This window comes from Rhinatrema bivittatum, chromosome 3 (assembly GCF_901001135.1).
Source record: "Rhinatrema bivittatum chromosome 3, aRhiBiv1.1, whole genome shotgun sequence".
NCBI classification, from domain to species: Eukaryota; Metazoa; Chordata; class Amphibia; order Gymnophiona; family Rhinatrematidae; genus Rhinatrema; species Rhinatrema bivittatum.
In genome coordinates, this window is record NC_042617.1 from 2686764 (window position 1) to 2698962 (window position 12199).

A 12199-nucleotide genomic window follows, 5' to 3' on the forward strand; every position below is an offset into this window, starting at 1 on the left:
TTAGCCTGACTACGCTACTGCCTATCTCCAGACCCGGACCTCTGCTTCGCCTGACTACGCTACTGCCTATCTCCAGACCCGGACCTCTCCTTCGCCTGACTACGCCACTCCTATCTCCAGACCCGGACCTCTACTTCACCTGACTACGCCACTGCCTATCCCCAGACCCAGACCTCTACTTCACTTGACTACACTACTGCCTATGTCCAAGCCCGGACCTCTGCTTCGCCTGACTACGCCACTGCCTATCTCCAGACCCAGACCTCTGCTTCGCCTGACTACGTTACTGCCTATCTCCACACCCAGACCTCTGCTTCGCCTGACTACGCTATTGTCTGTCTCCAGACCCAGACCTCTGCTTCGCCTGACTACACTACTGCCTATCTCCAGACCCAGACCTCTGCTTCACCTGACTACACTACTGCCTATCTCCAGACCCAGACCTCTGCTTCGCCTGACTACACTACTGCCTATCCCCAGACCCAGACCTCTACTTCACCTGACTACGCTACTGCCTATCTCCAGACCCGGACCTCTCCTTCGCCTGACTACGCTACTGCCTATCTCCAGACCCAGACCTCGGCTTCGCCTGACTACACTACTACCTATCTCCAGACCCAGACCTCTCCTTCGCCTGACTACGCCACTGCCTATCTCCAGACCCGGACCTCTGCTTCGCCTGACTACGCCACTGCCTATCTCCAGACCCGGACCTCTGCTTCGCCTGACTACGCCACTGCCTATCTCCAGACCCGGACCTCTGCTTCGCCTGGAACGACTAGCCACTGCCCTATCTCCAGACACGGACCTTCTGCTTCGCCTGACTACGCTACTGCCTATCTCCAGACACCGAAAGACCTCTGCTTCGCCTGACTACGCTACTGCCTATCTCCAGACCTGGACCTCTGCTTCGCCTGACTACGCTACTGCCTATCTCCACACCCGGACCTCTGCTTCGCCTGACTACGCCACTGCCTATCTCCACACCCAGACCTCTGCTTCGCCTGACTACGCATTGCCTGTCTCTGTGATCAGACTTCAGCCTTGCTTGCCACTGCCTTCTGATTGCCGCCAGCCCTGACTCAAGCCTGCCCTTGGACGTCTCTCCAGCTTACTCCCTGGAAGTGGTTTCTTCAGGCTTCGGCCTGCTTTTCTCAAGAGCCCTCTGTCTGCCTCCGTTCCATTGGTGCCCGAGTTTCCAAGACATTACCCAGTCCAGAGTAAGACTGTACCATCTCTCACCTGCTGTCTCTGGGTTGAACCAACTCTTACTGTGACTACACACAGAGGCCCACCTAAGTCCTGCCGGCCCCGACACCCAAAGGCTCAACCCGCGGGGAACGAGGGCTGGAATAGGTGAAGCTCCAGCAGCCTCTGTCTATCAGCACACACCGCCTGCCGACGGTGGGGACCTGTAGGTCCTTACCTACGGGTTGCATCAACCCCACCTCGGCCCAAGGGTCCACTTCCAACGCAACAATAACCTCCTCCTGCCTTTCTCATGAGTTCGCAATCTAAAGGAAACTCATTTTTCAAAAGTTATCCATGTCCTTGGGGTGTTCTTTGGTGCTTAGAGATCCCTGTAAATGTGGAATTCAATTTCAGAATGAATGTTTAGTGTTCTTCCTACCTGAACAGCTTAAGTTTTTTAGTAATTCCAGGAGCATTTTGTCTTCTTCTCCTGGAAATTATTAACAGGCCTGGATTGATCCAAACAATTTAAATGCTGTCATTTCACACCTTATGCTAGCTTCTTTTAATTTCTTTTTCCCTTTGTATCTCCCAATTATTTCTGTCCCCTGAACATTTAACATTTATCCTTGTTGCGTCAGTCGGTTGCAGATGGCTACGACCACTCTGCCTCACCTCTTTTCTACCCTTTTCCTCCTCCTTGGGCAAGATGGCTGCCTCCGGTGCCGAGTGCCAAAACCCTCGGCGTCTCCAGCTCAGCATGGGTGTCCCAGTCCGCCATGCTCCCTCCCGTGGCCTCCTAGGGTACGCGCACGTTGCCTCTGTACACGTCGTGGCGGGAACCTCAGGGGCGTCCCCACCACATGACGTCAATACCTCCAGGTATTTAAGCCTCCGCTACGCTACCTACTTTGAGTTAGCAAGGACTTCGGTTTAGCTACTCTGACCGCTCTAAGCTGCTCGCTTAGACGCCTCGCTACCCTCCGGGGAATCTCGCTCCTGACGAAGATCTAGGCACCCGCTCCTCGGGGGCCTCTCGCTTCCAACTACCCTACGGGGTTTCTACTAACTTGACAACCGCTCCTCGGGGGCCTCTCGCTTCCAACTACCCTACGGGGTTTCTACTAACTTGACAACCGCTCCTCGGGGGTCTCTCTCTCTTTATTTCAGGATCTCCTGTACTATCAGGTACTCGCTCCTCGAGGGCCTACCAGTCCAGTGTTTCCTGCACCACGGACCTTTGCTCCCACCTTCTTCATTGCTGGGAAGACGCACTACGCTCCAGTGAGTACCTCTATGATCTGGTTCTCCAACTCCACCCACCAGGATTGGCTTAACCCGCACCGTGGGTCCCTAACTACCTTGAACATCTGGGTGAGATTCTACATCTGAGACTGTCAGAACATATTGGCATCTCGCCGGACTCCAATGCCTTTCCTTCCTGCCTCATACCATCTCTCTACAGCAGTACAATAAAGCTTTCCACCTACAAGTGTCCGCTCTCTGTGTTTAGCCTATCGCTGTGGTTTGCCACGGGGCCCCTCCCCATGGGAGGAGTCATCTCCACTGCGACTAAGGGTCCACATTGCCACAAATGCAACAATCCTTTTGTAAAGATGATTTGTAATTGGGATGTATTTTCCTTTCTTCATTATCTTTTTATGTTACCAGACTAATCATCTTTTTTTTTCTGTAAGTAAGGTTAAATACTTGCTTCAAATTATTGAAATTTATAAAAATAAAATTAAAAAATAACAAAACAGAGAATAACATAATGCCTCTGTATCACTCCATGGTGCGACATCATCTTGAGTATTGTATGCAGTTCAGGTCACCACATCTCGTGAAAGATATATCAGGACTAGAAAAGGTATAGAGAAGGGCGATAAGAAGAGATTACTGGAGGGGAGGGGAATGCTGGCCACAATCAAAGAGGGTACTGCCTCACAAACCAAGGTATTTAACAGGGCCACTACGTAAGGCCGCAGCCAACCCCCCTGCATGGATTTACGTCATTGTCGTGTCGCAGTCACACGGGAAGATAGAGAGGATGGATGGAGGCGAGGCGAGGCGAGCCACCACCGCTGCCCTGATGCATTGTCGACTGACCCAGAGACCTGCGACATCGACAGTAGGGGCTTCTGGGACGACACTGCATGCTGCCATCACTCACCTTTCGGTCATTTGTTTCAGCCGAAAGCTGACATCCTGCATCCCCTAGGACATAAAATGTTTCTCCTCAATTTTGTCTCGAAAATGCTCATCATAGTTCAACCACTCCCATCCTTCGAACTCTTTGTACACTCCAAGGATGGTATCCGCATAGCTTAGCATGGGTCTGCAGTGAGAAGGGTCATCCTGTCTGACTCAAGAAGGCTCGTGTGCAATTGATTCTGTTCCTGGGAACTTTTCTGTCTGCACTCGAGGCCACATCCTCATCCTCATCCTCATCCTTCTCCCTTCCATAATCCTGAATATGTCTATGTATGTTCATCTCTCTGTCTTCTTGTGAAGAGCTTTGGGCATGCTCTCCCAGGGCTGGGGGTCCTCAGGATGGTCACAGCAAGCTGTCATCCCCTATCCCACCCATACCCCTGGGTAACTCACCCTGTGTATTCCTGTCACTCTGTCCAGTTGTGCTACTGTCCTGAGTGCTGTCACTCGCTCCCACAGGCAAACTCTGCTGTATCCCGGCGTGGGTTCCTGGAGTCTCTTGCCCTGCTTGGTGCCCTTGTGTGGCGGTCGTTTTCTGACTCCAGTGGTGATGTCTTTCATCGCCGTTTCACCACTGCGACTGTAGTGCATGTTACACTGGGGGCAGAACTGGCCTGAGGTCCAGCAGCATGAAGAGACAGAGGATACGGGTGTGAGGGGCGATAAGTCCAAGACAAAAATCCAGGCATCTGTGAGGGTTCAAGGGATCTGGGGTAACTGGGAAGAGTACAGGATAAAGAACAAGGAGGGTTTGGAGGACCTAGCTGAACACTGGGCAAACTGGTGGATGAGCTGGTGAAACTGGTCCTCAGCTGGACACACATCTGTTATAAAATACCCTCAGATGTGCATCCCTAATCTTACTTATAAAAGCTTAAAATTAGGTTCAGAGGTATATGTGCACCTAGGCTATTTTATAACGTGAAAAAGGGTAATCAGTGGAGTGCCTTAGGGATCTCTCCTTGGACCGGTGCTTTTCAATATATTTATAAATGATCTGGAAAGGAATACGACGAGGGAGGTAATCAAATTTACGGATGATACAAAATTATTCAGAGGAGGTCCAAGATGGCTGCCGCATAGGTTGGATGCTAACAACCTTGCTCCGCGGAGTTTTGCTATTTACCTAGTTTGTTGAATTTTCTTGATTCTTTTCCTTTTTTGCCATGCCTCATACAAAGAGGAAGGCAAAAGTGAGAATGTCTTCCACTTCGACACCGATATTTGATACAAGACAGCCGCGAATAGAATCGTTGTTGGCGGCTCCCATGAGACATTTGCCGGTGGGAGGAGCCGCGGGTGTACTTGATGGGGATCAGACGCTGAGACCCCAGGCCGAGGAAACATCCCTCAGTCCCGGCGCACCGACTACCCCGGAACCACCATCAAGATTCCTCAGCTTGTCTGGAGAGGCGACGGAAGACTGGCTGGAAGAGAAAGCGGTTTCAACAACAACTACAACCCCGAGAAATGGCGTGGAGGCTGAAAGCACTGCGGGACAATTGTCCATTTTGGAGAGCCTGATTATTTCAGGCTCCAAGGATTTGAAGCCTGAGGAACATCAGCAGAGTGGAGGAGAAGGGGACCCTGAAGTTGCAGGGAGCAGCGAACCTGAGGTAATTTACCGCTGGATACACCTCAAGTAATAACTTTGGACATTATTTGGAAGGCATTACTCTCAATGGACAGTTCTATAAAAGCCCCGACGGGCATGTTGAAAGATAATCTACAGAATACTGAGAAGTTAGATTCTAAGGTATTGGGATTAGAAAATACAGTGAAAGAGATCCAACAAAAAGTAGAAAAAAATGAAGAAGTGCAGTATAATTTAATTAAATCAGATACAATTTGCTTAAGTAGATTGGAGAAATTGGAAAATGAACAAAGAAGAGCAAACTTTCCAAGGATGAGAGCAGTATCTCCAAGAGACATGTTTAAAAGTTATTTAAAGGAAATTTTGAATTTTCCTGAAGAGGGGATACCTGCTATCTCCAAGATCTATTATATACCTGGATCTAAAGAAAGGAGGGAAGAACAGTTACTTCAACAACAAGGAGGTCAAGAAGTTTCATCATTGAATGTTTCTGCTTTACTTGAATTGACTTTAGATACAGTTATTGTTACAAGGGAAACCCTACTAGTATCATTTGTATTTATTACAGAGCGAGACGCAGTATTAAGACTCTTTTTGCATAATCAAGATCATGGTTTTCATGGACATAGAGTTTGGATCTACCACGATGTAACTAAGATTACTCAAGAAAAAGGGAGAAACTTTCTACAGATGAGGCCTGAAGTTGTATCTAGGGAAGCAAAATTTATTCTACGATTTCCCTGTAAATGTATTGTGATATATCAAGGCTCCAGATACATCTTTTTTGAACCAGCACAATTACAAGCGTATCTAGATTCGCATTCCTGAAAGGAACATCAGGGATTCGGTATTAGAGGTTAAATTATGGGGTACATTCTATGCAGTTAATGTTATATTAATGAATAATATTTCTTTTCAATACTGCTTGTATATATCTTGAACCCCTTATTACTTATAATTATCAGACAGGTATATTGTTACTATGTTAAGGATGTATTAATATCCTAAATAAGAAATATTGGATATATCTGTATTCTCTGAACATATAGTTCTGTTATATATTTGAAATTTCAATTAAAAAAAAAATAAAATTATTCAGAGTAGTTAAATCACAAGAGGATTGTGATACATTACAGGAGGACCTTGCAAGAGTAGAAGATTGGGCATCCAAATGGCAGATGAAATTTAATGTGGACAAGTGCAAGGTAATGCATATAGGGAAAAATAATCCATGCTGTAGTTACACGATTTTGTTGAGGGAACGCTGGAGGCAGTCCCATCTCTGGGATTTTATGTATCCTTGGGCCACGACACCGCCGCAGAAGAGCTCCAGCAAGTGCTGTGGCAGGCGAGGAGTGTCCAAGCACGGGCTGAAGATTCAGGAACGCTGAACTCTGGCCACTACCGAACCTGATCGCATAGAGAGAGACCCAACAACGCAATGTTGGTCTCTGGAGTAGCCCTCCGGCCACTCGATAGCCCTTTCGGACCTGCCGCACGGGAGCAGCAAATGCGACAGGACGGACAGTGGCTGAAGGGTGATGACACCAAACGAAGACATCAAATGAAGACGAAGACTCAGGATACATGAGGGCTTCACGGAGACTTGGTTACATGAAGAGTCGAGATGAAGATGAAGACTTGAAGGACTGAGATGAGACTCAGGGTATCCAATGATGAGATGAAGACTTGAAGGGCTGAGACGAGACTCAGGATATCCAACGAAGGGACGAAGACTTGTAGGCTAAAAGTGAGCCTTGGTATACGGAGGACTCAGACGGAGTCACAAGGTTTGAAGTTATCCAGTGGAATTCCCAGGTGGTACTACCACATCACGCGCCCTACACTACCAAGCAAGGCAGGTCGCAGACCACGCTTTGAGATCTCCCAAGTCAGGTTGCTTGAAGAATCAAGATGAAGACAAGACAAGACTCCAGCGAGGCCTGAACCGAGGAGCGCCGTCCTGGCCAATGAAGGCAAGGCGTGGTCACGTCAGAACGGAACAGGGTTTAAGCAGACTTCATTATCAAGACGGAGGCTGGTGCAAGAGGCTCCGAAGATCTGGATGGATTCAGGATGAGGAGAAGACTTCAGGATCCATATCTGAAACTTGTAGATTAAAACCGGGGTTCCGGCTAAGGAAGCCTTCAGGATCCAGGGGCTTGGAGTGAGGCTCGGTGCGAAGCTCGAGCGGCCTCGGAGTATGGACGCTGATACTGGGAGAATAAAAGTCGGGATCATCTGGCGTGTTGCACTGCCAAGATGAAGAACATCTGGAGATCTGAAGAACGAAACATCAGCAGATCTAACAACAAAGGATGGAGACATCAGGACAACTGGAACTGACATGACGAAGACACAGGGTCAGACAAGAGACCATACGAAGATGAAGACGAGACATGGAATTCCAACGCAGAACATGGAACGGAGTGCCTAGGAGAAGCTGGATTGCAGAGAAGTCCAAAGGAGGACTGGCTCCTTGCAGAATTGAAGCCAGGCCCTTTTATAGGCCTGAAGAGGAGATTCCCTTGATGATGTCAAAAGAGCACCACTCCCTCGCTGTACCTATAAGAAGAGAGAGGCGGCGCGGCCTTGCCCCTTAGGAAGAAGGGGCAGCACCTTAGAGAGTGGCCATCACAGCGACGCAGAGCAGGAGCAGGAACCAGGCTGCAGGACGGGCCTTGAGGTGAGCAGCAGAGTCTAGGCGTTGAAGATGGACCAAGGACGGCCCCAGCCGCCAGGCAAGGTGGCACAGGATAATTTGACACTGTGGGGAGTCTGATAGACTGAAACTCGGGTATAATTTGACTCTTTAAAGTGCCACACAAAGTCAGTGCTTGAGGCACAGGGTAATTTGACTCTTGTGGTGGGTGTCAGAGTCAGTGAGTGAAGCTCAGGTATAATTTGACTCTTTAAAGTGCCACACAAAGTCAGTGCTTGAGGCACAGGGTAATTTGACTCTTGTGGTGGGTGTCAGAGTCAGTGAGTGAAGCTCAGGTATAATTTGACTCTTTAAAGTGCCACACAGAGTCAGTGCTTGAGGCACAGGATAATTAGACTCTTGTGGTGGGTGTTAGTGAGTGAAGCTCGGGTATAATTTGACTCTTTGAAGTGTCATACAGAGTCAGTGCTTGAGGCACAGGATAATTTGACTCTTGGGTGGGTGTCAGAGTCAGTGAGTGAAGCTTGGGTATAATTTGACTCTTTAAAGTGCCACAGAGAGTCAGTGCTTGAGGCACAGGGTAATTTGACTCTTGTGTTGGGTGTTAGTGAGTGAAGCTCGGGTATAATTTGACTCTTTAAAATGTCACACAGGGTCAGTGCTTGAGGCACAGGGTAATTTGACTCTTGTGTTGGGTGTTAGTGAGTGAAGCTCGGGTATAATTTGACTCTTTAAAGTGTCATACAGAGTCAGTGCTTGAGGCACAGGATAATTTGACTCTTGTGGTGGGTGTCAGAGTCAGTGAGTGAAGCTCGTGTACAATTTGACTCTTTAAAGTGCCACACAAAGTCAGTGCTTGAGGCACAGGGTAATTTGACTTTTGTGGTGGGTGTCATGAGTGAAGCTTGGGTATAATTTGACTCTTTAAAGTGCCACACAGAGTCAGTGCTTGAGGCACAGGGTAATTTGACTTTTGTGGTGGGTGTCATGAGTGAAGCTAGGGTATAATTTGACTCTTTAAAGTGTCATGCAGAGTCAATGCTTGAGGCACAGGATAATTTGACTCTTGGTTGGGTGTCAGAGTCAGTGAGTGAAGCTCGGCTCTAATTTGACTCTTTAAAGTTTTCACAGAGTCAGTGCTTGAGGCATAGGATAACCACAGCAAGTGTCAATTATCCTGTGCTTCACGGAATCTGTGTGACACCCGAGTCAAATTATACCCGAGCTTCACAGTGACTCTGACACCCACCCAAGAGTCAAATTATCCTGTGCCTCAAGCACTGAATCTGTGTGGCACTTTAAAGAATCAAATTATACCTGAGCGTGAAGCACAGGATAATTTGACACCTGCTGTGGATGTCACAGAGTCAGAGCTTGAGGCACAGGATACCTTGTGGGTGTCACAGAGTCTTTAAAGAGTCACACACAGTCCATGAGTGAGGCACAGAATAATTTGACTCTTGTGGTGGGTGTTAGTGAGTGAAGCTCGGGTATAATTTGACTCTTTAAAGTGCCACACAGAGTCAATGCTTGATGCACAGGGTAATTTGACTCGTGGGTGGGTGTCAGAGTCAGTGAGGGAAGCTCGGGTATAATTTGACTCTTCCCCTCCTGAAGCGGTTGCTGCGGCCCCGGGACTTCACATCCCACAATTCTTTCTGCCAGGGCCTTTAGCCGCCGGAATTTCGGGCAGGTGGGCAGCGCGTTCGTCGCTATGGTAACCGCGGGTTCTGCGGAAGTGACGCGTGCGGGGCATTGTGGGCCGGTGGAGGATCGCGGAGAGCGGCGCGCGCCGGGATGGAGTGAGGCTGCGGACGGAGGGAGGCAGAGCGGCGGCTGCGATGGGAGAGCGGGGCCGGCGGCGGCCGCTGCTGCTGCTCCTCTTCCTCCTCGGGCAGGGTAAGAGGCCCGGGCCGGGCGGCGCCTTCCTTGTCCCCTCCTCCTCCTCATTCTTCCTAACCAGAGGCTGCGAACAAAAGTTTGCTGCGGGTCGGTGCGAGGCCCCGGCCACTCATGGCACTGACGGGGTGGGATGGGAGCTGAGGCCGGGAGCACTCCTGGCACTGACGGGGTCCCGGGGGGGGGGATGGGAGCTGAGGCCGGGAGCACTCCTGGTACTGACGGGGTCCCGGGGGGGGGATGGGAGCTGAGGCCGGGAGCACTCCTGGTACTGACGGGGTCCCGGGGGGGGGGATGGGAGCTGAGGTCGGGAGCACTCCTGGTACTGACGGGGTCCCGGGGGGGGGGATGGGAGCTGAGGTCGGGAGCACTCATAGCACTGACGGGGTCCCGGGGGGGGGGATGGGAGCTGAGGTCGGGAGCACTCATAGCACTGACGGGGGTCCCGGGGGGGGGGATGGGAGCTGAGGTCGGGAGCACTCCTGGTTACTGACGGGGTCCCGGGGGGGGGGATGGGAGCTGAGGGTCGGGAGCACTCATAGCACTGACGGGGTCCCGGGGGGGGGATGGGAGCTGAGGTCGGGAGCACTCATGGGACTGACGGGGTCCCGGGGGGGGGGATGGGAGCTGAGGTCGGGAGCACTCCTGGTACTGACGGGGTCCCGGGGGGGGGATGGGAGCTGAGGTCGGGAGCACTCCTGGTACTGACGGGGTCCCCGGGGGGGGGGATGGAGCTGAGGGTCGGGAGCACTCCTGGTACTGACGGGGTCCCGGGGGGGGGGATGGGAGCTGAGGTCGGGAGCACTCCTGGTACTGACGGGGTCCCGGGGGGGGGGATGGGAGCTGAGGTCGGGAGCACTCCTGGTACTGACGGGGGTCCCCGGGGGGGGGGGATGGGAGCTGAGGTCGGGAGCACTCCTGGTACTGACGGGGGGCCCGGGGGGGGGGGATGGAGCTGAGGTCGGGAGCACTCCTGGTACTGACGGGGTCCCGGGGGGGAGGATGGGAGCTGAGGACGGGAGCACTCATAGCACTGACGGGGTCCCGGGGGGGGGATGGGAGCTGAGGTCGGGAGCACTCCTGGTACTGACGGGGGTCCCGGGGGGGGGGATGGGAGCTGAGGTCGGGAGCACTCATGGCACTGACGGGGTCCCGGGGGGGGGATGGGAGCTGAGGTCGGGAGCACTCATGGCACTGACGGGGGTCCCGGGGGGGAGGAGGGAGCTGAGGTCGGGAGCACTCATGGCACTGACGGGCTCCCGGGGGGGAGGAGGGAGCTGAGGCCGGGAGCACTCCTGGTACTGACGGGGTCCCGGGGGGGGGGGGGATGGGAGCTGAGGTCGGGAGCACTCATGGCACTGACGGGGGGAGGGAGCTGAGGCCGGGAGCACTCCTGGTACTGACGGGGGGAGGGAGCTGAGGCCGGGAGCACTCCTGGTACTGACGGGGTCCCGGGGGGGGGGGATGGGAGCTGAGGTCGGGAGCACTCATGGCACTGACGGGGTCCCGGGGGGGAGGAGGGAGCTGAGGCCGGGAGCACTCCTGGTACTGACGGGGTCCCGGGGGGGGGGATGGGAGCTGAGGTCGGGAGCACTCATGGCACTGACGGGGTCCCGGGGGGGGGGGGGGATGGGAGCTGAGGTCGGGAGCACTCCTGGTACTGACGGGGTCCCGGGGGGGGGATGGGAGCTGAGGGTCGGGAGCACTCCTGGTACTGACGGGGTCCCGGGGGGGGGATGGGAGCTGAGGTCGGGAGCACTCCTGGCACTGACGGGGTCCCGGGGGGGGGGAGGGAGCTGAGGTCGGGAGCACTCATGGCCACTGACGGGGTCCCGGGGGAGGGGGATGGGAGCTGAGGTCGGGAGCACTCATGGCACTGACGGGGGTCCCGGGGGGGAGGAGGGAGCTGAGATCGGGAGCACTCATAGCACTGACGGGGTCCCGGGGGGGGGGATGGGAGCTGAGGTCGGGAGCACTCATGGCACTGACGGGGTCCCGGGGGGGAGGAGGGAGCTGAGGTCGGGAGCACTCCTGGTACTGACGGGGGTCCCGGGGGGGGGATGGGAGCTGAGGTCGGGAGCACTCATGGCACTGACGGGGTCCCGGGGGGGAGGAGGGAGCTGAGGCCGGGAACACTCCTGGCACTGACGGGGTCCCGGGGGGGGGGATGGGAACTGAGGTCGGGAGCACTCATGGGGATGACGGGGTCCCGGGGGGTGATGGGAGCTGAGGTCGGGAGCACTCATGGCACTGACGGGGTCCCGGGGGGGGAGGAGGCTGAGGTCGGGAGCACTCATGGCAGTGACGGGGGGAGGGGGAGGGAACTGAGGCCGGGAACACTCATGGCACTGACGGGGTCCCGGGGGGGGGGGGGAGGGAGCTGAGGCCGGGAACACTTATGGCACTGATGGGGGGGGGAGATGGGAGCTGAGGTCGGGAGCACTCATGGCTCTGACGGGGGGGGGGGATGGGAGCTGAGGTCGGGAGCACTCATGGCTCTGACGGGGGGGGGGGGATGGGAGCTGAGGTCGGGAACACTCATGGCACTGACGGGGTCCCGGGGGGGGGGGGGGAAAGGGAACTGAGGCCGGGAACGCTCATGGCACTGACGGGGTCCCGGGGGGGGATGGGAGCTGAGG

At 53.8% G+C, this 12199-nt stretch overlaps 1 protein-coding gene across 4 annotated transcripts in view; it reads left to right on the plus strand.

The window, feature by feature from the left end:
* The first annotated feature begins 9409 nt into the window (after nt 1-9409).
* The window catches only part of PTK7 (protein tyrosine kinase 7 (inactive)), a 303844-nt gene continuing 301054 nt past the window's right edge, over nt 9410-12199 (plus strand). For all 4 annotated transcript variants that reach the window (XM_029592810.1, XM_029592811.1, XM_029592812.1 and 1 more), the window contains exon 1: nt 9410-9560. In XM_029592810.1, the coding sequence (XP_029448670.1) occupies nt 9503-9560 (58 nt within the window). In that variant the 5' untranslated portion in view covers nt 9410-9502. The remainder of the gene's footprint in view (nt 9561-12199) is intronic.